This window comes from Scyliorhinus canicula, chromosome 4 (genome assembly GCF_902713615.1).
Source record: "Scyliorhinus canicula chromosome 4, sScyCan1.1, whole genome shotgun sequence".
Taxonomy (NCBI): domain Eukaryota; kingdom Metazoa; phylum Chordata; class Chondrichthyes; order Carcharhiniformes; family Scyliorhinidae; genus Scyliorhinus; species Scyliorhinus canicula.
This window is the reverse complement of record NC_052149.1, coordinates 127,536,768-127,563,942: the sequence shown is the minus strand read 5'-3', so window position 1 is coordinate 127,563,942 and position 27,175 is coordinate 127,536,768. Positions and strand designations below refer to the sequence as shown.

General features: G+C 47.2%; 1 protein-coding gene across 6 annotated transcripts in view; it reads left to right on the top strand.

Annotated features, from left to right (window-relative positions):
- Positions 1 to 27,175, top strand: part of rabgap1l (RAB GTPase activating protein 1-like) — a 698,291-nt gene that overhangs the window by 634,127 nt on the left and 36,989 nt on the right. For all 6 annotated transcript variants that reach the window (XM_038795182.1, XM_038795181.1, XM_038795180.1 and 3 more), the window contains one exon: positions 22,146 to 22,238. In XM_038795182.1, coding sequence (XP_038651110.1) covers positions 22,146 to 22,238 — 93 coding nt within the window. The remainder of the gene's footprint in view (positions 1 to 22,145; positions 22,239 to 27,175) is intronic.

Below are 27,175 nucleotides of genomic sequence, written 5' to 3'. Positions count from 1 at the left end.
GTTCCACAGACCCTACTCTCCTCCTCTCCTGAAGGTGCTGACTCTCACTGAGGTACAGTTCCACAGACCCCACTCCCCTCCTCCTGAAGGTGCTGACTCTCACAGGGATACAGTTCCACAGACCTTACTCTCCTCCTCTCCTGAAGGTGCTGACTCTCACTGGGGTATATTCCATGGATCCCACTCCCCATTGCTCCTGCAGGTGCTGATTCTCACTGGGGTACAGTTCCATGGACCCACTCCCCTTATCTCCTGAAGGAGCTGACTGTCACTGTGGTACAGTTCCATGGACCCCACTCTCCTCTCCTGAAGGCGCTGTCTCTCACTGGGGTACAGTTCCATGGTCTAACTCACTTTGTTTCCTGAAGCCGCTGACTGTCACTGGGATACAGATCCATGCACCACACTGCCCTCCTCTCCTGAAGGTGCTGACTCTCATTGGGGTACAGTTCCATGGACCCCACTACCTCATCTCCTGAAGTTGCTGACTCTCATTAGGGTAGAGTTGCATGGACCACACTCCCTCCTCTCCTCAAGGTACTGACTCTCTCAGGGGTACAGTTCCACGGACCCCTCTCTCCTCCCCTCCTCAAGGTGCTGACTCTCACTGCGTTACAGTTCCATGGACCTCACTCCTGCCCTCCTTTGACCAAGAATTTTGTGATGTGGAGATGCCGGCGTTAGTCTGGGGTGAGCACAGTAAGAAGTCTTACAACACCAGGTTAAAGTCCAACAGGTTTGATTCAAACACGAGCTTTAGGAGCGCAGCTCCTTCCTCGGGTGAATGGCGAGGTATGTTCCAGAAACATTTATATAGACAAAGTCAGAGATGCTGGACAATGCTTGGAATGCTTGCAATGCATTCCAAGCATTGTCCAGCATCTCTGACTTTGTCTATATAAATGTTTCTGGAACATACCTCGCCATTCACCCGAGGAAGGAGCTGCGCTCCGAAAGCTCGTGTTTGAATCAAACCTGTTGGACTTTAACCTGGTGTTGTAAGACTTCTTACAAGATTTTTGTCACCTGCTGAGAAATATTTTGCCCTTTGAAATCTTCTGGCTGAAGTAGAATTTACAATGCAGAAGGAGGCTTTTCGGCCCTTCGAGTCTGTACCGGCTCTTGGAAAGAGCACCCTACCCAAGCCCACACCACCCTATCTCCATAACCCAGTAACCCTACCCAACATTAAGGGCATTAAGGACACTAAAGGCCAATCCACCTAACCTGCACATCTTTGGACTGTGGGAGGAAACCGGAGCACCCGGAGGAAACCACAGACAGTGACCCAAGCCAGAATCGAGCCTGGGACCCTGGAGCTGTGAAACAATTGTGCTAACCACTATGCTACTGTGCTGCCCTACCTCCTGTTGGGCTATTTGTCCTCTCTGACGGAGATGGTCCAGAAGAACACTTAAGTCTCTCTCATGATCCTCTTCTTCAATGGTGGCCAACAGAATGTCATCCACATACTGGATAATGGTGGAGGGCAACTCAGGAAGTTCCTTCAAATGGTTCTGTGAGGCCATTATGAAAACCCTGTGGTAGTCTTGTCCAGGTGTACTGTGCTGTTGAATGGTAAAGGCAAACCATGGTTGCACTTCCTATGCTAGTGGTACCGACGAAAAGCCATTGGTCACGGCTAGAACTGAAAACCACTCAAGGTCTGGTGTTAGGGCATTAAAAACGGTGGAAGGGTCAGTCACCAAAAGTGGCTTTCTTATCAATACATAGCTTCGTCTTTCTGCAGTCAACCGTCAGGCACCATGTACCATTTGCCTTTTTTATAGGCCAAACTGGGCTATTCGATGAGTTGTATGTTTTAATCAATACACCCCTTTCCTCCAGTTGCTTTGCTACTGGTACTATTCCCTCGCCTTCTAATATCTCCTTATTTCCTTACCTGGCTCGATGCCAAATTTGTTTGATTACATTCCTGTGAACCGTTGGGATGTTTTATTGCATTAATGGTGCTATGTAAATGCAGGTTGCTGTTGACCTGATGGTGCTCGAACAAAAGAACAAAGAAAAGCACAGCACAGGAACAGACCCTTCGGCCCTCCAAGCCCATGCCAACCATGCTGCCCGACTAAATTACAATCTTCTACACTTCCTCGGTCCGTATCCCTCTATTCCCATCCTATTCATGTATTTGTCAAGTTGCTCCTTAAATGTCACTATCGTCCCTGCTTCCACCACCTTCTCCGGCGAGTTCCAGGCACCCGCTACCCTCTGTGGGGGAATAAAACTTGCCTCGTACCTCTCCTCTAAACCTTGACCCTCGCACCTTAATACTATGCCCCCTAGTAATTGACCCCTCTACCCTCGGGAAAAGCCTCTGACTATCCACTCTGTCTATGCCCCTCAATTTTGTAGACCTCTATCAGGTCGCCCCTCAACCTCCGTCGTTCCAGTGAGAACAAACCGGGTTTATTCAACCGCTCCTCATAGCTAATGCCCTCCATACCAGGCAGCATCCTGGTAAATCTTCTCCACCTGTGTTGCCCCTTTCAGTGACCTGTGGACCTCTACTGTGCTGACTCCATTGAAGTTGGCTTGTCTCCAGTGGTTTAGGAAAACAATCCTTCGACATTGAATCAAAGGGCTTTGACCTGCATGCGTGGGCACGGTGCACTGGATTGTCAACTTCTTGCATAGCTTCAGGTGACATCCAGAACTGACTTGCGTTTCACTCTCAATATAGTGTGGCAGAGCTTTCAACCTTCCGAAAACTTGGTGAAATCATGGAGCTTGAAGAATTTTTCTAATGCTATTTTTAAATGCAGCCCCAATCTTTCGATCCCCTCCCGCCTGCAGCTACCCCACCGTGGCCTCCGAACCCCCCATTCGAGCACCTCCCTCAACCCACCTATTATGGGTAAGGCACACCTGGACCTGACCCCTGGCATGGGCAACCTGGCACCTGGGCCCTTTGGCACTGCCAGGCTGGCAGCGTGATGATATCTGGGTAGCAGTGGGAGTGCCAGGCTACTCCCATGCCCTGTCCCTAACCACTCGGGGGTCTATAATGGCCTGAGAGCCCCTCCCCATTCCCCTGGTGCAGTTACGACTGGTCCATGTTTGTGGAAACCAGTGCTAAGTGGCGTCTTGCTGATGTCCTCTAGGTGCGGCCGTTGGGTCCCAGGCGGCGGGAGAATCCGGCTGATGCATATTTAAATGAACTTAATGGCTTTTTTAAATATGCTGATCCGGACCACGCCCAGTGAGGGCAAGATCCAAATTGTGACGTCGCGCAAGGTTCGGTTGCATCTCGAGCGTCGCGCATCTTGTGATATTGAACGGCCTTGCCATGACATCAAGCCAGGTGCGACGAGGCTGGTAAATCGCGCCCATGATTAGTCAATCTGCTTTATATAATCAACAGAACACTAAGCAGAGTAACAGACTATAAGGAAATCTTGTCTCCTTCATCTAACTTCACTCTGAAAAGAAGTTTCCTGCCCTTTTTGTGTGTTGACTGACTTGATTTTAGCATTATCCTTCTTTCTCCATACCTTCTAATTGCTACAATACTGACCTCCCACATTTTGACTTCAGGCCTGAGGGCTGTCCCTCACAGGCCATCATTCCAATCCTGGCAGTATGTCCACTCCCTGTTTTATTTTCTCTGTTGGCACCCAGCGGGCAGATTGTCCCTGACCCTTCCAATGATTCTGCTCTTTTGAGTGTGTGGGTTGAAGCGATCATCTGCTAATCTCATTGCTTGCTCTCACTGCGCATTCTATAACGCCAAAATGGAAAATAAGCTGTCACAAAGTTAGATGGGGATTGTGGGGGTGGGGTGGATACAAAATCTGCAAAGATGCATAGATAGGTTAAGTGAGTATGTACAAGATTGACTGAGGGAGTACATTATAGAAAAATGTGAGGTTATTCACTTCAGTAGGAATAAGAAACGTTGGGTGCAATCTAACAAACGTTTCTCTTTTTTTAATAAACATTTTATTGAGGTATTTTTTGGTATTATAACAACAACACTATAAACAATGTACATGAAACTATAAATATAGTGCAAAAGCCATCTCCCTCGCTTACAGGTCCCACCTTTATTAACCCCCCGACTCTAAGCTAAACTAACCCCACCCCTTCTGCTGATGATTATTTTCCGCAAAGAAGTCGATGAATGGTTGCCACCTCAGGGCGAACTCTAACAGTGACCCTCTCAAGGCGAACTTGATTTTCTCCAAACAGAGAAAGCTAGCCATGTCCGATAGCCAGGTCTCCGACTTTGGGGGCTGTGAGTCCCTTCAAGCTAATAGTAACCGTCTCCGGGCTACCAGGGAAGCAAAGGCCAGAACATCTGCTCTTTCTTTTCCTGGATTCCCGGGTCTGCCAACACCTCGGAAATCTGGACTCAGCGCCACCCTTGTTTGTAACACCGTGGACATGACATCTGCAAACCCCTGCCAAAATCCTCTAAGCTTCGGATATGCCCAGAACATGTGGACATGGTTCGCTGGTTCTCCTGTACATTTTGCACACCTATCTTCCACCCCAAAGAATCTGCTCATCCAGGCCACCGTCATGTGAGCCCGGTGAACGACCGTAAATTGTATCAGGCTGAGCCTGGCACATGTTGTGGACGCGTTGACTCTACTCAACTCGTCCGCGCATAGACCATCCTCTATCTCTCCTCCCAGCTCCTCCCACTTGCGCTTCAGCTCCTCGGTCTGCGGCGTCTCCTCTGACCCCATAAGTTCCTTGTAAATGTCCGAGACGCTCCCTTCTCCTACCCACCCTCTGGAAACTACCCTGTCCGTCCACTGCCCTTAGTGGCAGGAGTGGGAAGGTTGATACCTGTCTACATTGAACGTCCTGCACCTGCAGATATCTAAATTAATTTCCCCTCACCAACACAAATGTCTCCTCCAGTGCCCTCCTACTCAGAATGCTACTCTCTATAAACATATCCCCCATCCTCTCAATCCCTGCTCTCCGCCATATCCGGAACCCCCCATCCATACTTCCCGGAGCAAACCGGTGATTATTACAGATTGGGGACCAGACCGATGATCGCTCTGCTCCTGCATGTCTCCTCCATTGCCTCTACTCTCAGGGCCACCACCACCACTGGTGGAGTACCGTGCCGGCGGGAACGGCAGAGGCGCAGTTACCAACGCCCCCAAACTGGTGCCCTTGCATGAAGCCGCCTCCATACGCTCCTATGCCGACCCCTCCCCCCACCACCCACTTCCTATTCGCCGCCCAGTAATAGTTACTAAAATTTGGCAGCGCCAACCCGCCCTCTCCCCAACTCGGCTCAAGCATTACTTTCCTTACCATCGGGGTCTTGCCCGCCCAAACAAAGCCAGAGATCACTTTGTTGATCCGTTTAAAAAAGGACCGTGGACTAAAGATGGGGAGACATTGAAACACGAACAGGAATCTCGGGAGGAAGGTGATCTTCACCGGCTCCTCCGAGATTGGGCCACCATTTTGAAAGGGTGACCTGATTTCCAAGTGAGCTGGACGGTCTCCCACACCCTCCATCCATGGGCAATGGCACCCCCCACACACATGGGGGGTTCGCAGAAAAATACCTCGGTACACGTGACAATAAACAAATCCATCCATCCAATGCAGAAAGACAAATGGATTGTTAACCTTTTATTGCGAGGGAGTTAGAGTACAAGGTTAAGTATGTATTGCTGGAATTGTACAGGATTTGATGAGGCTACACTTGGAGAACTGCATAGGGTTTAAGTCACTGTGTAAGGAAGGATATACTTTCCTGAGACGTGGTGCAGTAGAGGTCACGTTGATTTCCCGGATGGAAAAATTGTCCTATGGTGAGCGCTTCAGCAATAAGATTGGTAAGAGGCTGTTTATCCGGGCTGGAGAATAGAATTAGGATTCATAATCTCTGGTTCAGAGGCCAAAAATCAGGAGTCAACAATTTAGTGCTGAGATTTCCAGGGCAGCACGGTAGCATGGTGGTTAGCATAAATGCTTCACAGCTCCAGGGTCCCAGGTTCGATTCCCGGCTGGGTCACTGTCTGTGCGGAGTCTGCACGTCCTCCCCGTGTGTGCGTGGGTTTCCTCCGGGTGCTCCGGTTTCCTCCCACAGTCCAAAGATGTGTGGGTTAGGTGGATTGGCCATGCTAAATTGCCCTTAGTGTCCTAAAAAATAAGGTTAATGGGGGGGGGTATAGGGTGGATACGTTGGCTTGAGTAGGGTGATCATTGCTCGGCACAACATTGAGGGCTGAAGGGCCTGTTCTGTGCTGTACTGTTCTATCTATTAGAAAAAAATTCTTCACTCAAGGTTGTGAATCTTTGGGATTCTCTACCTCAGTCGTTCAGGATATTCAAGGCTGATAAGGGTGGCACAGTAGCACAGTGGTTAGCACTGTTACTCCACAGTGCCAGGGTCCCAGGTTCAATTCCCCGCTGGGTCACTGTCTGTGTGGAGTCTGCACGTTCTCCCTGTGTCTGAGTGGGTTTCCTCCGAGTGCTCCGGATTCCTCCCATAAGTCCCGAAAGACGGGCTGTTCGGTGAATTGGACTTTCTGAATTCTCACTCAGTATACCTGAACAGGCACCGGCATGTTGTAACTAGGGGACTTTCACAGTTACTTCATTGCAGTATTAATGTAAGCCTACTTGTGACACAATAAAGATGATTATTATTATTATGTTTGAAGTCTGTAGGATCTACAGATTGACGATAGGCCAGAGAGTAGTTGAGGTCGAAGGTCGGCCCTAATAGTATTGAATGGCAGAGCCAGCTTGCGTATGGCCGACTATTTTTCTTCTTGTCCAATTTATCCATTATGGGGCAGCACAGTGGTTATCATTGTTGCTTCACAGCACCACAGACATGGGTTCCATTCCGGCCTTGGGTGACTGAATGTGAGGAGTTTGCACGTTCTCCCTATGTCTGCACAGGTTTCCTCCAGGTGACCCGGTTTCCTCCCACCGTCCCAAGTTGTGCATGTTAGGTGGATTGGCCATGCTAACTTGCCTCCTGGTGTCCAAAGGTTTGGTGGGGTTACAGGGATAGGATGGGGGAGTGGCCTTGGGTAGGATGCTTTGCAGAATCGCATACCGTACATAGGGAAGGAAGGAGAAGGTAGCATGGTGGTTAGCATAAATGCTTCACAGCTCCAGGGTCCCAGGTTCGATTCCCGGCTGGGTCACTGTCTGTGCGGAGTCTGCACGTCCTCCCCGTGTGTGCGTGGGTTTCCTCCGGGTGCTCCGGTTTCCTCCCACAGTCCAAAGATGTGTGGGTTAGGTGGATTGGCCATGCTAAATTGCCCTTAGTGTCCTAAAGGCACTGACTGAAGAAGGTAGAAGAGAGTATGTCCAGGGTGCACGGGGTTATTAAGGCATAATTAAGGAATTATGCTGGTTGCCTTTCCGAGGCAGCGGGAATTATAGACTGAGTCGATGGATGGGAAGCTGGTTTGCATCGTGGACTGGGCTACATTCACGATCTTTTGTAGTTGCCTGCGGTCTTGGGCAGAGCAGGATACATACCAAACTGTGATACAACCAGAAATAATGCTTTCTATGGTTCATCTGTAGAAGTTGGTGAGAGTCTTAGCTGACATGCCAAATTTCCTTAGTCCTCTGAGAAAGTAGAGTCGTTGGTGGGCTTTCTTAACTATAGTGTCGGCATGGGGGGGGGACCAGGACAGGTTGTTGGTGATCTGGTGACCTAAAAACTTGAAACTCTCGACCCTTTCTACTTCGTACCCATTGATGTAGACGGGGGCATATTCTCCACTACGCTTCCTGAAGTCAATGGCAATCTCCTTTGTTATGTTGACATTGAGGGAGAGATTATTGTTGTTGCACCAGTTCACCAGATTCTCCATCTCATTCCTGTACTCTGTGGTGTCATTGTTTGAAATCTGTCATCAGCAAATTTGAAAATAGAGATGATGGGGAATTTGGCCACACAGTCATAGGTGTTTAAGGAGTATAGTAGGAGGCTGAGGACACAGCCTTGTGGGGCACCGGTGTTGAGGATGATCGTGGAGGAGGTGTTGTTGCCTATCTTTACTGATTGTGGCCTGTGGGTTAGAAAGTTCAGGATCCAGTCGCACAGGGAGGAGCTGAGGCCAAGGCCATGGAGTTTGGAGATGAGTTTTGTAGGAATAATGGTGTTGAAGGCTGAGCTATAGTCAATAATTAGGAGTCTGACATAGGTGTCTTTGTTATCTAGGTGTTCCAGTGTTGAGTGCAGGGCCATGGAGATGGTGTCTGCTGTGGACCTGTTTCAGCGGTAGGCGAACTGTAGTGGATCAAGGCAATCCATGAAGCTGGAGTTAATTCTACCTTTCGAAGCACTTCATAATGATGTATGTCAGAGCCACTGGACGATAGTCATTAAGGCACGCTGCTTGGCTGTTCTTTGGTACAGGGATGATGGTCGTCTTCTTGAAGCAGATAGGGACCTCAGATTGTTGTAAAGAGAGGTTGAAGATGTCTGCGAATACATCTGCCAGAGGTTCCGCGCAAGACCCGAGTGCTCGTACGGGTACCCCAACCGGGCCAGTGGCTTTCCATGGGTTGACCTTCGAGAAGGCTGCTCTGACATCTGCAGTGGTGACCTCAGATACAAGTTCATCCGAGGATACCAGGGTGGAGGGTGTTCTCCCGCTGACCTATTGCTCAAAGCGGGCATAGAGTGCGTTGAGTTCATCAGGATGGGGTGCGTTGGAGCCGGCGATTTTACATGCCTTCATCTTGTAGCCCGTTATGTCTTTCAGACCTTGCCAAAATCGGCGCGAGTCCGTGTGGCTAGCCTGGGACTCGAGCCTGGCCTGGTACTGTCTTTTGGCATCTTTGGATTTCCTTTGATCATCTGGCTTTCTTGTATAAACCCGGGTCGCCTGACTTAAACACCTCAGACCTCGACTTCAGCAAGCAGTGGTTATCTCTGTGCATCCAGGGTTTCCGGTTGGGAAACACGTGGATTTGCTTCTTTAGCGCACAGTCTTACACAGGATTACCATGGAGTTGAATTTAATTGAAGAAAAGAAGAGAGTTCAAGGTTGGATCTTTGGGTAATTGTGGAATTGAGGGGAAGAGGAAGCACTGTTAGAGATGCTCTGGCCTAGAATGGAAAACAGTGAGAGCAGTCTCACTGTGACTGGCCCTACATCAAGCACTGAATGGCCTTCATATGACCACCTCATATGTGCTGGACCTCGGCCTTATAAATCTATTGCGTCCAGCTACAATCTCTGCTGGTGGCAGAGCGCCATCAGGCGTGTCTCTGTGGATCTTCTGCCCTCCATTGTCTTACTGAGGCGGAAGGTTGTGGTTTCACTGCAGGAATTTGAGCATATAATCCAGGGTGGCGCTGCAGTGTTGGATGTGATGTCTTTCGAATGAGAGACCACCGCGGTCTGTGCCTGTAAGTGGATGTAAAAGATCTCAACACTATTCGAAGAAGAGCTGGGGTGATCTCCCTCGAGTCCTGGCCAATACTTACCCTTCAAAAAACATCTCAAATATTTTATCATCTAAAATTAAATTAAAATATTAAATATATTACAAATGTAAACCGGTCATTATCACATGGGGGAGCTAGCTGTGTGAGCATTGGTTGCCATATTTCCAACAATACAGCAGTGACTACACTTCAAAAGTACTTCATTAACGGAAGTATTTTGGGACACCATGAGATTACGAAAGATGCCATATAAATGCAGTCACTTGTTAATTGTGATGAGACAGGGTCCCTGTTTCATTACAAAGAATGAGCAGACGCAATAGATTTATAAGGCCGAGGTCCCGCACATATGAGGTGGTCATATGAAGACCATTGAAAGTCCTTGATCCAGGCCAGTGACTGTGGTTTGAATCCCTTTCAGTGTCATGCAGAGAGACACATTGCTGTATAGGATGGATTATGCTGTTGCGAAGTGTAAGGGCGAATTTAAGAAATTGTAGAAGATACAATGGCAAAAAGGTTTTTCAAGTGCTTCTCTGCGGAGTTGCTGAGTCATGCAGACCAGGATCTGTGTTGACTAAATCCCAGCCAGGGAGATTACTGGAGAAAATCTGCTGAATGTTTGTTACTCTAGTGCACGTGGCGCAGCCAATACAGGTACTGTGTGTGTGTGTGTGTGCATGTGTGCCTTGGGCGGGGTGAGGCCAGGCGAGGCTCAGGGCACTCTGAAGGCTCACAAATTAGTGTTTATTTGGGCAAAACAGTGGCAGCCGAGCACTGCCAGGGGTTTACATGTGAGGGCAGACTAAGATGGGGAGGTGTGTCCAGGACAGCATAGAGGAAGAGGCGGATGTGGATGCCTGGGACAGTGCCAGAGGGAGAGGGGGATGTGGGGGCCCTGGGACAGTGTCAGAGGGAGAGGGGGATGTGGGGGACCTGGGACAGTGTCAGAGGGAGATGTGGGGGCCCTGGAACAGTGTCAGAGGGAGAGGGGGATGTAGGGGCCGTGGGACAGTGTCAGAGGGAGAGGGGGATGTGGGGGCCCTGGGACAGTGTCGGTGTCAGAGAGGGATGTGGGGGCCCTGGGACAATGTCAGAGGGAGAGGGGGAATGTGGGGGGCCCTGGAACAGTGTCAGAGGGAGAGGGGGATGTGGGAGGCCATGGGACAGTGTCAGTGTCAGAGGGGGATGTGGGGGCCCTGGGACAGTGTCACAGGGGAAGGGGGATGTGGGGGCCCTGGGACAGTGTCAGTGGGAGAGGGGGATGTGGGGGCCCTGGGACAGTGTCAGTAGGGGAGGGGGATGTGGGGGCCCTGGGACAGTGACAGAGGGAGAGGGGGATGTGGGGGGCCCTGGGACAGTGTCAGAGGGAGAGGGGGATGTTGGGGCCCTGGGACCGTGTCAGAGGGGGATGTGGGGGGGACTGGGATTGTGGCAGAGGGGGATGGGGTGGGGCCGGGGCAGTGGGAGATGGGGCTGGGGCAGTGGGGGATGGGGTGGGGCTTGGGCAGTGGGGGATGGGGTGGGGCCTGGGACATTGGGGGGAGGGGGACCTGGACGGGTGGGGGGGGGGAGACCCGGGGGGGTGGCTAAGGTGTGGATATCATCCAGACAGTGGTGGTGGGTGGGCTGTATGTGGGGAAGTGGTTAAAGTGGGGTGGGGAGGCCTGGTGCAGTGGCTGCCAAAGGCAGTATATTAATACAAATTGGTATTGAATCCCACCATTTGTGTCTAACTGGAGATCATAAACAGACCATTCCACCATGGTCGATATTGTACGCGCCATTATTCCTTTCCTCTTAAAATGTGTCAACGCTCACTTGGTAACAGGGAGCTGCTGATTTATTGCTCCCTCGTATCCCCGCAACTGAGATTGAGTTAATTTGACACTAAAGAGGGCTAAAAACAGGAAAGTAAGCCTGAATCTGAAACCCAGTTACTCAATGCTGTAACTAGCCAGCCAGAACAGCACCTAATGGCAATGTTTTGTGGAGATGGAGCCACTCAGCTTCTGCCCCGAGTCGCTCAGTAGTGAGTCTTTAATCAGCGGCAGCAATGTAACTTACCCTGGTTAGTATGGTCCACTGTCTCTGCACCTGAACTTGTGAAATGTCTTGCAGTGAACAGCTTGTTGAATCATCTAAATTGGTTCTCTGTTTAAGACAGGTGCTGGGTAAGAGAATTTTGTGAGCTGCACCAAGGCATTGGCTTTGTCAGCTGTTTACAGTGCATTACAAACGCAGGGGGAAATGTGATCCATCTGTAAGAATTAATTTCTTAAATCCCTGATGGATTTGATTGTGAGTGCAGGTGTTGATGTGATCATAGTCACAACTTTTGGTTTCAACCATGTGTATATGCAGACTCCTGTGTTTTTCAGTAAGGGGCTTAAGGGAAAAGTGCTAATCAGACACCGTGTTAAACCAGTAAGATTGAGTGAGGCATTACTGATAATAACACCAAGTGACAGGCTAGATATTTCCCAGCAGGAAATATTGTCTATATTGTACGTTTCAGGATGGCCCAAAGTGGCTGACAGCCAATGAAAATTGTCACTTTGTTTTGTAGGCAAACATGATAGCCAAGTTGTACATAGTAAGACCCCACAAACAGCAACGTGATGATGATCAGATGGAAGCTTAATCCCAATGTTATTAAAAACCTTGCATGAAGCTGTAGTGGGATAGAAATGACTGCATTTTCTGAGACTATAAGAACCAGGAGTAGGCAATTCAGGGCTTCGAGCTTGCTCCCCCATTCAATACGATCATGACTGTTCTCATCTCAAACTCAACTCCACTTTCCTTTTTTTAAAGTGTATTTGCAGATATTAGTTCAGCCCACTTCCCCACCCTATCTCCATTACCCCACCTAACCTGCACACCTTTGGACTATGGGAGGAAACCAGAGCACCCAGATGAAACTCACACAAACATGGTGAGAAATTGGACTGTGGGAGGAAACCGGAGCACCTGGAGGAAACTCACGCAAACACTGGGAGAAAGTGCAAACTCCACACAGACAGTCAACCAAGGCTGGAATTGATCCCGGATCCCTGGTGCTGTGAGACAGCAGTGCTAACTGTGCCGTCCCATAACTCCACTTGCCTGCCTGTTCTCCATAACCATTCAACCCATTACTAGTTAAAAATGTGTCTTTCTCCTCAAATTTACTCTGTCCCAGCATCCATTGCACTCTGGAATAGTGAATTCCACAGATTCATGACCCTTTGAGAGAAGTAATTTCTCCTCATCTGGTTTTAAATTTGCTATCCCTTATCCTGAGACTATGACCTCTCGTTCTAGAGGAAACATCCGCCCCACATCTGCTTTGTCAATACCTTTCATCATCTTGTATACTCAAATAAATCTCCTCTCATTCTTCCAAACTCGAGAATGTAGGTCTAAACTACTCGATCTCTCTTCATAAGACAAACCCCTCATCTCTGGAACCTCCTCTGAACTGCCTCTAATGCAAACCACGTCCTCCCTCAAATAAGGGAACCAAAACTACACAGTATTCAGATTGCGGTCTCACCAATGCCTTGTATAATTGCAGGAACGCTTACCAACTTTTGAACTCTATTCCTTTAGTCATAAATGCTAAAATTCCATTTGCCTTCCTTATTACCTGCATGCCAATTTTCTGTGATTCATGAACGAGGGCACCCAGATCCCTTTGCAACAAAGCACTCTGAGGTTTCTCTCCATTTAGATAACAAGTTGCCTTTCCATACTTCCGCCCAAAATGGATAACCTCACCCTTATCCATGTTAAGAGAAAGTGATATCTTTATAGTTTTCCTCTCAAAACCACCTGCATTAACTATCTTCTCATCCTTGGTGATTTCAACCTTCACTCTGGGGTGGGGGGGTAGAAAAATATTGAGCAGTGGAGCCAGGGTGGGGTGGGGAGGGAGAGGGTCAGGGTAAACTGCCCCCTCAAAAGGCCCAACACTGCTCCCAAGCAACCCTTGCTGCTCCTGAGCATACACACATGCAGCTGTGCACATCTGCTCACGTGCACTCAATCCCCCACCTGGACATAAACCTCTCCCCCTGGTGAGCTCCACAAGCATTTCAGAGGGCTAATTTAAAATTAAGGAAACAGCAACTCATTGTTTGGTTATACACAATCGAGGTTTCATGTCCACTATTTCTCCATAATTGAACTGATAAAGCTGCTATCTTTCTGCTATTAGAGCTGAATATTACAGTTCAAATCTCTAAGTACAAAGGTCACAGCGTGGTTCTTTTCCTGAAATAAGTTAGTCATACGTGTTCTGTTTTCAATATTTCTAACAAAGTCAGGTCGAGCCAGAGGCTGCAGCAATAACTGGATACATTTGAATATTACCACTGGGAACATAAAGACTTGCAAAGGCATGGCTGTTGGTAACAAATGGGCTCGCCCCTTTCTTCGAGATCAGCCCCAGTTGCTTCACTCCTAATCATATTCCTCAATCTTATCCCTGTCAATGTTAACCATGGCTCAGTTGGTAGCATTCGTGTCGGAAGACCCTGGGTTTCAGCCCCATTCTGAAAACAGGAAAAGAAAATCTAGGCTGACACTTCCAGTGCAGTTCTGAGGGAGGGAGTGCTGCACTCTTGGAGGTGCTGGGTCTCAGTGAGACATTGAACCAGGCTTGTCCAATCTTTTCACGCCATGGGCCACATTTTCAATTTTTTTCTCAATCCCAAGGCCTTTTACGTAAACTAATTTGGCAGGGGAATGGGAACCGGATTTGTAGTCCAGCAACTAAGGTAGCCGATATTCAGGATGCCAAAGCACGTAGTGATGCAGTGGGGAAGGTAACACTGACAAAGGAGAGTACTTGCAGGCAAGGATATGGGTTGAAGTGTGTATACTTCAACGCAAAAAGCATCAGGAATAAGGTGGGTGAATTTAAGGCATGGATCGGTACTTGGGACTACGATATGGTGGCCATTACAGAAACTTGGATAGAAGAGGGGCAGAAATGGTTGTTGGAGGTTCCTGGTTATAGATGTTTCAATAAGATTAGGGAGGGTGGTAAAAGAGGTGGGGGTTTGCATTGTTAATTAGAGATAGTATAACAGCTGCAGAAAGGCAGTTCGAGGAGGATCTGCCTCCGGAGGTAGTATGGGTTGAAGTCAGAAATAGGAAAGGAGCAGTCACCTTGTTGGGAGTTTTCTATAGGCCCCACAATAGCAGCAGAGATGTGGAGGAACAGATTGGGAAACAGATTTTGAAAAGGTGCAGAAGTCACAGGGTAGTAGTCATGGGTGACTTCACCTTCCCAAACATTGAGTGGAAACTCTTTAGATCAAGTAGTTTGGATGGGGTGGTGTTTGTGCAGTGTGTCCAGGAAGCTTTTCTAATACAGTATGTAGATTGTCCGACCAGAGGGGAGGCCATATTGGATTTGGTACTTGGTAATGAACCAGGGCAAGTGATAGATTTGTTAGTGGGGGAGCATTTTGGAGATAATGACCACAATTCTGTGACTTTCACTTTAGTAATGGAGAGGGATAGGTGCGTGCAACAGGGCAAGGTTTACAATTGGGGGAAGGGTAAATATGATGCTGTCAGACAAGAACTGAAGTGCATAAGTTGGGAACATAGGCTGTCAGGGAAGGACAGAAGTGAAATGTGGAACTTGTTCAAGGAACAGATACTACGTGCCCATGATATGTATGTCCCTGTCAGGCAGGGAAGAGATGGTCAAGTGAGGGAACCATGGTTGACAAGAGAGGTTGAATGCCTTGTTAAGAGGAAGAAGGAGACTTATGTAAGGCTGAAGAAACAAGGTTCAGATATGGCGCTGGAGGGATACAAGGTAGCCAGGCGGGAACTGAAGAAAGGGATTAGGAGAACAAAGAGAGGGCATGAAAAATCTTTGGCAGGTAGGATCAAGGAAAACCCCAAGGCCTTTTACACATATGGGAGAAATATGAGAATGACTAGAGCAAGGGTAGGTCCAATCAATCAAGGACAGTAGCGGGAGATTGTGTATTGAGTCTGAAGAGATAGAGGTCTTGAATGAGTACTTTTCTTCAGTATTTACGAATGAGAGGGGCCATATTGTTGGAGAGGACAGTGTGTAACAGACTGGTAAGCTCGAGGAGATACTTGTTCGGAAGGAAGATGTGTTGGGCATTTTGAAAAACTTGAGGATAGACAAGTCCCCCGGGCCTGACGGGATATATCTATGGGAAGCAAGAGATGAAATTGCAGAGCCGTTGGCAATGATCTTTTCGTCCTCACTGTCAAGAGGGATGGTACCAGGGGATTGGAAAGTAGCGAATGTTGTGCCCCTGTTCAAAAAAGGGAATAGGGATAACCCTGGGAATTACAGGCCAGTTAGTCTTACTTTGGTGGTAGGCAAAGTAATGGAAAGGGTACTGAGGGATAGGTTTTCTGAGCATCTGGAAAGACACTGCTTGATTCGGGATAGTCAGCACGGATTTGTGAGGGGTAGCTCTTGCCTCACAAGTCTTATTGAATTCTTTGAGGAGGTGACCAAGCATGTGGATGAAGGTAAAGCAGTGGATGTAATGTACATGGATTTTAGCAAGGCATTTGATAAGGTTCCCCATGATAGGCTTATGCAGAAAGTAAGGAGGCATGGGATAGTGGGAAATTTGACCAGTTGGATAACGAACTGGCTAACTGATAGAAGACAGAGAGTGGTGGTGGATGGCAAATATTCAGCCTGGAGCCCAGTTACCAGTGGCATACCACAGGGATCAGTTCTGGGTCCTCTGCTGTTTGTGATTTTCATTAATGACTCGGATGAGGGAGTTGAAGGGTGGATCAGTAAATTTGCAGACAATACGAAGATTGGTGGAGTTGTGGATAGTCAGGAGGGCTGTTGTCGGCTGCAAAGAGACATAGATAGGATGCAGAGTTGGGCTGAGAAGTGGCAGATGGAGTTTAACCCTGACAAGTGTGAGGTTGTCCATTTTGGAAGGACAAATATGAATGCGGAATACAGGGTTAATGGTAGGGTTCTTGACAATGTGGAGGAGCAGAGAGATCTTTGAAAGTTGCCACTCAAGTGGATAGAGCTGTGAAGAAGGCCTATGGTGTGCTAGCGTCCATTAGCTGAGGGATTGAATTTAAGAGCCGTGAGGTGGTGATGCAGCTGTACAAAACCTTGGTAAGGCCACATTTGGAGTAGTGTGTGCAGTTCTGGTCGCCTCATTTTAGGAAGGATGTGGAAGCTTTGGAAAAGGTGCAAAGGAGATTTACCAGGATGTTACCTGGAATGGAGAGTAGGTCTTATGAGGAAAGGTTGAGGGTGCTAGGCCTTTTCTCATTAGAACTGAGAAGGATGAGGGGTGACTTGATAGAGGTTTATAAGATGATCAAGGGAACAAATAGAGTAGACAATCAGAGACTTTTCCCCCGGGTGGAACAAACCATTACAAGGGAACATAAATTTAAGGTGAATGGTGGAAAATATAGGGGGGATGTCAGAGGTAGGTTCTTTACCCAGAGAGTAGTGGGGGCATGGAATGCACTGCCTGTGGAAGTAGTTGAGTCGGAAACATTAGGGACCTTCAAGCGGCTATTGGATAGGTACATGGATTACGGTAGAATGATGGGGTGTAGATTAATTTGTTCTTAATCTCGGACAAAAATTCGGCACAACATCGTGGGCCGAAGGGCCTGTTCTGTGCTGTATTTTTCTATGTTCAAGCAGCAGGTGGACAAAGATTGGAAATATATAGTTTGGTTCAACGTTAAGCATTTAAAAAACATTTTGAGGTAGGAAGAAAGGCAACGAGGGGCGCGCAAGATGGCGCAGTGGTTACTGCTACCTCAGCGCTGAGGACCCAAGTTCTATCCTGGCCCCAGGTCATTGTTCATGTGGAGTTTGCACATTCTCCCTGTGTTTGTATGGGTCTCGTCCCCACAACGCAAAGATGTGCAGGCTAGGTGGATTGGCCATGCTAAATTGCCTGTTAATTGGAAAAAAAACAGAATTGGGTACTCTGAATTTATATTTTTTTTTAAAGGAAGAAAGGCAACAACTTCCTAAGCAATAAATTGATAATTTAAAAAAAATTATTAATTAATAAAGATGGCCATTAGTGTACGTGTGTGTGTCTGGCTCACTCTTCATCCTGAGCGCTCACTCTCCCTCACCTCATAGCACACACAACTCCTTCAGAATCTTACTGTATTTCACGCTGGCTCTGTGGGCTGGTTATGGAGTCACGGCGGGATTGTAACCGGCGGGCTGTGGATTACCGTGCATTAAGCCATGCTGCCTTGAATGAATGGAAAAGATCCAACAACGAAGGAGAGCAGGGGAGTTCTCCCCTGTGCCTGACCAGCATTTTTCCCTCAATCCATTTCACAAAAATCAAATTATCTGCTCATTAACACATTGCAGTTTGTGGGATTTCACTTTGCACAAATTAGCTACTTGGTGTCCACTGAGTTATAACAGTGAGTAACTTCCAAACGTAGTTCATTGTTGCAAAGTGCTTCAATGCCACCCGCTGGTCATGAAAGGTGCTGTAGAACAGTGATTCTCAAACTATCTGATGTGGCGGACCGGCAGTTTTTTTTTTCAATGTGCCAGGGACCGACAGTCTCCCGTGGTGTTGAATATCACTACTGTCTCTTTCTTTTCTGGAAACACTCCACGTACCGGCAGACGATGGCTCGCGTACCGGTGCCGGTACGCGTACCACACTTTGAGTAGCACTGCTGTAGAATGTCTGTTCATCTCTCTTTCCCTTCACAGTCTGCATCTTGAGACTCACCACTTCCCAGGTAATTGAACACACCATTCTATCGTACCTTAAAAACTTTCCACCTGACTCGTGTTATAATTTTGAAATCTAAAACAGAGTACAGGGAACACTCAGCAACTCAATCCGTCTGTTACAGGAATCTGATAGTTATCATGTCAAAAAGGCCATCCCAAAGGGTTGAAGTGCTCTCTTTGGGGAATTGAATGGCTTGAAGAGTGCGTAAGTGGAAAGCAGGGGATGCTCAAATGGCTGAGGGCATATTTCTCGTGAGACAATAAAAGGCTCAATGAGAGGAATTCGCAACATTTGCAAAACATAAGGGGGTGTGTGAGTGGTGTAGTTTGTGAGGTAGGTAGAAAAGCTTGGAGTCCTCTGTTGGGCATCCTGATGTGCTACCTCCCCTCTTCTTTCCACCGATAGACTGATCTGCTGAGTACTTCCAGAACTTTCTGCCATTTCATGCTTCATAGAATTTACAGTGCAGAAGGAGGCCATTTGGCCCATCGAGTCTGCACCGGCCCTTGGAAAGAGCACCCTACCCAAGCCAACACCTCCACCCAATTCTCATAACCCAGTAACCCCACCCCACCTTTAGGACACTAAGGGATATTTATCATGGCCAGTCCACCTAACCTGCACATCTTTGGACTGTGGGAGGAAACGGGAGTACCCGGAGGAAATCCACGCAGACACGGGGAGAACATGCAGACTCCGCACAGAGTGACCCAAGCCGGGAATCGAATCTGGGACCCTGGAGCTGTGAAGCAACTGTGCTAACCACCATGCTACCGTGCTGCTTTTGTATCTATTTGTATTTGTTTGTTTATTGTCACATGTACTGAGGTACAGTGAAAAGTATTTTTCTGCGAGCAGCTTAAACAGATCATTCAGTACCTGAAAAGAAAATACATAATAGGACAACACAAGGTACACAATGTAAATACTTAAACACAGGCATCGGGTGGACCATACAGGAGTGTAATATTAATCAGGCCAGTCCATAAGAGGGACGTTTATGAGTCTGGTAACAATGGGGAAGAAGCTGTTTTTTAATCTGTTTGCGCGTGTTCTCAGACTTTTGTATCTCCTGCCCAATGGAAGAAGTTGGAAGAGTGAGTAAGCCAAGTGGGAGGGGTCTTTGATTATGCTGTCCGCTTTCCCAAGGCAGCGGGAGGTGTAGATAGTCGATGAACGTGAGGCGAGTTTATGTGATTAGGCTGTGTTCACGACTCTGAAGTTTCTTGCGGTATTGGGCCAAGAAGTTGCCATACCGGGCTGTGATGCAGCCAGATTAGGCTGCTTTCTATGGTGCACCTGTAAAAGTTGGTAAGTGTCAGTGTGGACATGCCGATTTTCCTTTGTTTCCTGAGGAAATATAGGCGCTGTTGTGCTTTTTCGGTGGTAGCGTTGACATGGGTGGATCAGGACAGATTTTTGGTGATGTACACAACTAGGAATTTGAAACTGCTCACCATCCCCGTTGATGCAGACTGGGGCGTGTACAATACTTTGGTTCCTGAAGTTAATGACCAGCTCTTTAGTTTTGCTGGCGTCGAGGGATAGATTGTTGTTGTTACACCACTCCAGTAGGTTCTTTATCTCACTCCTGTATTCTGAGCTCAAGATCCGACCCACTATAGTTGTGTCGTCAGCAAACTTGTAGATGGAGTTGGAACCAAATTTTGCCGCACAGTCGTGTGTGTACAGGGAGTACGGTAGGCGGCTAAGTGCACAGCCTTGCGGGGCCCCGGTATTGAGGACTATCGTGGAGTAGGTGTTGTTTATTCTTACTGATTGTGGTCTATGGGTCAGGAAGTCGGGGATCCAGTTGCAAAGGGAAGAGCCAAGTCCCAGATTTTGGAGCTTTTTCTATCTAGCGCTCCCTAGTGTTTGGATCATTTACCTCTATCAGTTACCTCAATGTTCTTCAGAATTTCTGTTTGATCATGCCAAAATACCTTCTTTTTTTTTAACATAATTTTTATTGGAATTTTTTACAGAAAATATACAACAACAAACAATGAAAAGCAACAATAAAACACCATAATAACTGTAACACCCCCAAGACCGTATCAATGCATGTATCATACCACCCCCCACCCCCCCCCCCCCCCAAACCCAGTAAACAACAAGAGAACTTAAAAATAAATTAAATAAGCAAACATAGTCAACATTCCCCCCCCCCCCCCATTTTTTTCCCCCCCGGGTTGCTGCTGCTGACCCAGTACCCTATCGTTGAGCCAGAAAGTCGAGGAAAGGTTGCCACCGCCTAAAGAACCCTTGTACTGATCCTCTCCGGGCGAATTTGATCTTCTCTAGCTTAATATAACCCGCCATGTCATTGATCCAGGTCTCCACGCTTGGGGGCCTCGCATCCTTCCACTGTAGCAAGATCCTCCGCCGGGCTACTAGGGACGCAAAGGCCAGTACACCGGCCTCTTTCGCCTCCTGCACTCCCGGCTCCACCCCAACCCCAAAAATCGCGAGTCCCCAGCCTGGCTTGACCCTGGATCCTACCACCCTCGACACCGTCCTTGCCACCCCTTTCCAGAACTCCTCCAGTGCCGGGCATGCCCAGAACATATGGGCATGGTTCGCTGGACTCCCCGAACACCTGACACACCTGTCTTCGCCCCCAAAGAACTTACTCATCCTAGACCCGGACATGTGGGCCCGGTGCAGCACCTTGAATTGGATGAGGCTAAGCCGCGCACATGAGGAGGAAGAGTTAACCCTCTCCAGGGCATCAGCCCATGTCCCATCTTCGATCTGTTCCCCCAGTTCCCCCTCCCACTTAGCTTTCAGCTCCTCTACTGACGCCTCAAAATCCCTTCTCAACTAAAGGAAACTATCCCTTCCTAAACCTTTCTTCGTAACCAACTTCATACTTATGACAATAAAAGATTATTATTATTATTAATCTCTTGTCCGCCAGAAATATCTTTCTCCACTCTCTTCCCACTCTGAAAGGCAATAACAATTTTCTAATGACCATTGCTGCACACGATATACCAGATGATGCCTTGCATAGAGAAAATAAAGTCCCCAATTCTTATCATACCCAATCTAAATGGGTTAGCTTAAGACGGCAGGTTACACAAACCTATCTTGATGACTAGAAGATTCAGTTGTGAACTAATTAACATGTTTAAAATTATTGGAAGAGTTGCTAAGAAATATAGAAACATACATTTGGGTGCCGGCACCCAAATGTATATTCACCTCCCCAGTCTCCACCCCCCCCCCCAACAGTTGCCCACTTATGTGTTGTAAATAATTTTGCCACGTGTGCAGAGTTGCTGCTGTTGAGCTGGTGCACAATAGTCAGTTGTTCTATTTTACTTTTTAATGTATTTTTTTTATTATTTACTATTTTCTTTTCTTTGGTATGTTTGGGTGTGCCCTTCTCTTCTATATATGTGTGCGTATATATATATATGTGTCTCTTATCCTGTGTACATAACGGTAAATATACTTTGTTCAAAAACCCAATAAAAAACATTTATATAAAAAAAGAAATATAGAAACTACTTTTTCTTGAGGGTGAAGGTTCAGAACAGCCTTAAAATTAGAGCTAGGACATGGTGATGTCAGAAGGGCAGTAAGGGTTTTACAGAACTAAGATCGGTACATGGAATTAAAATGCAGAGCAGCCACAATCTAATTGAATTTAGGAACAGAGGGGCTGAATGGCCTGTACCTATTCCAATATTTGTTTTACTACTCACAACAGATCCTCACTGTGAGTAAGAAAGCTCCGTCACCCCCCTCATGGTTTTTGCTGCCTGTGGCATGTGTAACAATACATAAATCTTTGATGGATGGGACTGACCAACGCGGGCTACCAGCATCCTGCAGCAACACTGACACCTGCAGGCTGAGCTTTGGCATTGACATTCTTCAGACGTGGGAGACAGCGAGTGCTGTACAATTTCCACTAACACCCCTTTCTCTTTCAATCTCTCCAGGTGCCAACAAAAAAACTGAAAAAATACGAGAAAGAGTACCAAACAATGAGAGAGCAGCAAGCACAGCAGGAAGATCCAATCGACAGATTTAAGGTAGGGGAAGAACGCTACCGGAGTGAGGCTGCGCAAAGCTGTCTGGTAAAGATAACAGTGTTGTCAATGCACTGATGCAAGAGGCTTGGAATTCCAGATACCAGTGATTGCGATGACCAAGTCTATGCATCTGAAGTCTGTGTAATACAGATCACATTCTTCTCTCAGGTGAAGATATGCTAGGCTGTGGGGAAGGAACTGAGTGGGAACATGATGAAGAGCAGAGTGCTGTTCTGCCAGATCTGGTGCTGCCCTTTGAGCTGGGCGCAACCTGCAGCCCATAAACAAACAGAGCGAAAATAAATAGCTCAGGACTAGCTTCATTCACAATAGGGAGGTTGGAGAGGAATTTCCCAGACTTTTATTTCCCCTCACATTGGGCTTGGCATCTCTCCCAGGAGATCACATGGCCCGTCAATATATTGTGGTACGCAAGGTACTTCACAATGTCAAAGATTGTGATGCGCATGACACCCCGTTAACATCCTGTATCCGCAACCCCTTTGAGTCGGTGAACAAGAGGAGTTTTGGTTAGCACTGCTGCCTCACAGCACTAGGGACCTGGGTTCAATTCCGGCCTTGGGTGACTGTCTGTGTAGAGTTTGCACATTCGCCCCGTGTCTGCATGGGCTTCCTTCGGGTGCTCTGGTTTCCTCCCACTGTCTAAAGGTGTGCAGGTTAGGTGGGATTACGAGGATAGGGCGGGGGGAGTGGACCTTGGGTACTGTGCTGTTTCAAAGGGTTGGGGCAGAGCCAATAGGCGAAATGGCTGCCTCCCGTACCATAGGGATTCTATGAATAGTTGTTACAGTCGAGGATATTTTTTAATTTGCTCATCGTTAGCTAGGCCAGCATTTATTGCCCATCACTTATTATGCACTTCCGAACACCACAACACGGGGTTTGCAGAAAGCCCAGGGACCAGATCACATCAGTAATAACAGTCTGTTTTATCTGATCCTGAGCACTGGGTGTAAATTCAAACTAAATTTAAGGAAGGACCTATAATGAGTGAGTGGCCAGTCTATGGAACAGGCTTCCTGGAGAAAGCAGACAATATTGATTTATTCAAATGCAAGTGAGTTTTCTTTTATAAGGTAATTTGAGATAATGGAAACTTGAGACTTGATGTGGTAAATAGAGAGTCATTGGATGTTTACATTTTTCCCAAAAAGCACATGATGAGTGTGTTACGTAACACTACCATAAAGGAAAAAAAAAGGACTGTATTCCTAAAACACCTTTTTATAGTCACCACTTGTCCTGGACCACTGACAACCAGTTAAGCACTTTCCAAAGCGCAGCCACTGCATTTTGGGAAACACAGCAGTAAATTTGTCAGAAGATAAGTCTATTTGTATATTTAGAATCAGCAAGGCAGGCAGCATCTATCAATAACCTTAGTGTCACAAGTAGGCTTACATTAACACTGCAATGAAGTTACTGTAAAAATCCCCTAGTCGCAACATTCCGGCGCCTGTTCAGGTACACTGAGGGAGAATTCAGTGTATCCAATTCACCTAACAGCACGTCATTCGGGACTTAGAACATAGAACATAGAACAGTACAGCACAGAACAGGCCCTTCGGCCCTCAATGTTGTGCCGAGCCATGATCACCCTACTCAAACCCACGTATCCACCCTATACCCGTAACCCAACAACCCCCCCTTAACCTTACTTTTTGTAGGACACTACGGGCAATTTAGCATGGCCAATCCACCTAACCCGCACATCTTTGGACTGTGGGAGGAAACCGGAGCACCCGGAGGAAACCCACGCACACAGGGGGAGGACGTGCAGACTCCACACAGACAGTGACCCAGCCGGGAATCGAACCTGGGACCCTGGAGCTGTGAAGCATTTATGCTAACCACCATGCTACCCTGCTGCCCCTTGTGGGAGGATTGCGGAGGAAACCCACATAGATATGGGAGAACATACTGTGGAGGGAGAAACAGAGTTGAACTTTTGTTGAAACATCATTGGGCTAAAACCTTAACTCTATTTTTCTTTCCACAGATGCTGTCTGATCTGGCAAATAGTTGCAGCATTCCCTGATCTTATTTCACATTTGCAGTATTTTGCTTTTGTATCTGTTTAAACAACATTTGTTATAAGAGAAGTATTGGCCAGGACACTGGGGCAAACTTCCCTATTCTTAAACAATCACAGAGCACTATTTCTTTTTTTAAATAAATTTAGAGTACCCAATTCATTTTTTTTCCAATTATGGGGCAATTTAACATGATCAATCCAGGTACTCTGCGCATCTTTGGGTTGTGGGGGTGAAACCCAGGCAAACACAGGGAGAATGTGCAAACTCCACACGGACAGTGAACCAGAGCTGAGATCAAACCTGGGACACAGTGGCGTGAGGCAGCAGTGCAAACCACTGCGCCACCGTGTTGTCCCAAAGCACTATTTCTACCTCCGCCTGTGAGGGCAGATGGTTCTATATTTCATCCAGCACCTTTGACTGTGTCAGCCTAGATGTAGTGCTTAGGTCTCTGGAGTGGGTTTGATGCCTTCTGGCTCTGGGGAAGCTGCTGCCCGCTAAGACAAGGCTATCTGTGCTGGATCTTGTTGTATGGTTAGAACAGTGGTTCCCATCTTCTAAACACCCCCCACCCATCCCTGTCAAGTGTGCCACGAAGAAAGATTCAAAATTCATGTAATTAAACGAAAACTCATCTTCGCCTTCAGCTCAATGATTGGCATCTCCAAAACCCAACAAATCTTGGGGATCCTGAGCAGGCTGGGAAAGAGCCGCACATGCATGGTTTGGATTTCTTTTTGTTGGTCCGGCCCATGCGTGGAGCTGAAGGCCATGGTCCCATTGTTCCTGCAGCAAAAGCGAAATCTTAAAAAGGGGTCAAAAACCCTGGGAGAAGGAGACAGGAAGAAGTAAAAAAAAAAAAAGAGAGAACAGAGAGCAGTTAAAATCAAAGCTCCCCGTAAGGGAGGAAGACAGAGAAAACAGGAGGTGTGCTTCAGTTTTTTTGTGTATAGAGACGTGACATGACAAAAGTTGGAAACCACTGGGTTAGAAATTGGAGGAAATTAATATGTTTTAATTTGTTCTTCGGATGTGAGCATCACCGGCAAGATCAGCATTTATTGCCTATCTGTTATTGTCCTTCCCAAAAATGAATAATCACTGAAGGATTTATTCCCTCTCATGTACCCAATCATCTTCAGTGCAATTCTATCGGTGATTTCTAAACTCACTGTGGAAGCGATGAGCATGGCACAATCCTTGTCGTCAATGTAGGTTTCTTTATGAAACCCAGTTGGGATTTGTTTTAATGGGACTGATTCTTCCACACTTTCCCACCTCTCATCCTGATCTGGTTAATTCTTCCCGTTTCCTTCTCTTCTTTCAGTTCATTTCATTTCAGTAAAGCCTCTGACACTTCACGGATGTGTACTTGAAACTCGCCTTCCACTCAAAGAAATAGAGAAGCTCCCATCGGTTAAGTAGGAGGAAGACTAATATTGGCCGCAATCCTGGACTATGACCACCTGTTTCTTGTTCAAAGGATTCCTTGTAATCTGTCAGCATGCATCCTGGCCTGAGCCATTGGAAGGAAGTACGCAGGGTGCGGGTTAACATGATGCGAACAGCGGCAAATTTGAAGCTAGTGTTTGTGTTGAATGTACATTTTGACCTCATTGCTGTCCTTTACATGGTAATGATGAAAGACTCCTCTTGTTTGGACAGCCTTTATCACCTGATGATATTCAAAAATATTTTGTTCGAGTTCGTTAGGACTAGTTTGTAGGTCCTACAAACAGCAGATGAATGATTGGACACGTTTGTTTCCTTTTTAATATGACATTGGTTAATGTTGGCCAGGATATGGGGGGAAATTCCCCTGTTTTATTTTGAATGGAATCTTTCATATCCACCTGAGAAAGCAGGTGGCGCCTCAGTTTATCAATGCGGAAAATAGTGCCTGAGATGGTGCAACTTTCATCTGGAGTGCACCAGGGTGTCATCCTGGATAATGTACTTTAGTCTCTGAAGTAGGGTGTGCTGCCATGACCATCTAACCTCGGAGATGAGAATGCTCCACTGAGCCACGGCTGGTAACGGCGTAAACTGGGTCCTCCCTTCTGCCAGGAAGGCGGACACTATTTCGGGTTAAAGGGCCCATCCCACTTGTTAAATCTGGATTTTGCCCGCTTCACACACTGACAGGTCTGTGGTGCACTTCTCATAGTCACCCCAGAAACGCCCCTCCATTCCATTACACCTGTGCAGGTCAAAAACAACCAGCTAACCTATTCTAATCCCATTATTATTTTCCAGCACTTGGCCCATAGCCTTGTGTGCCCTGGAATCGCAAGTACACATCTAAACACTTCTTAAATGTTAGGAGGGCCTCTGACTCCACCACCCTTTCAGGCAGCAAGTTCCAAACTTCCACCACCCTCTGGGGAAAATAGTTTTTCCTCACATCCCCTCTAAACCTCCTTGCCCCTTACCTTAAATCTATGCCCCCTGATCATTGACCCCTCCACCAAGGGGAAACGTTTCTTCCTATATACACTATCTATTCCTCTCATAATTTTATACGTCTCAATCATGTCCCTCTCAGTTATTTCTGATGCAAATAAAACAATCCAAGTCTATCCAATCTCTCTTTATAAATAAAACTCTCCAGCCCAGCCAACAGCCTGGTAAATCTCCTCTGCACCCTTTCCAGTGCAATTACATCCCTCTTTTTTTTTGTAAATTTAGAGTACCCAATTCATTTTTTCCAATTAAGGGGCAATTTAGCGTGGCAATCCACCTACCCTGCACATAAGAACATAAGAACTAGGAGCAGGAGCTAGGAACTAGGAGCAGGAGTAGGCCATCTGGCCCCTTGAGCCTGCTCCGCCATTCAATGAGATCATGGCTGATCTTTTGTGGACTCAGCTCCACTTTCCG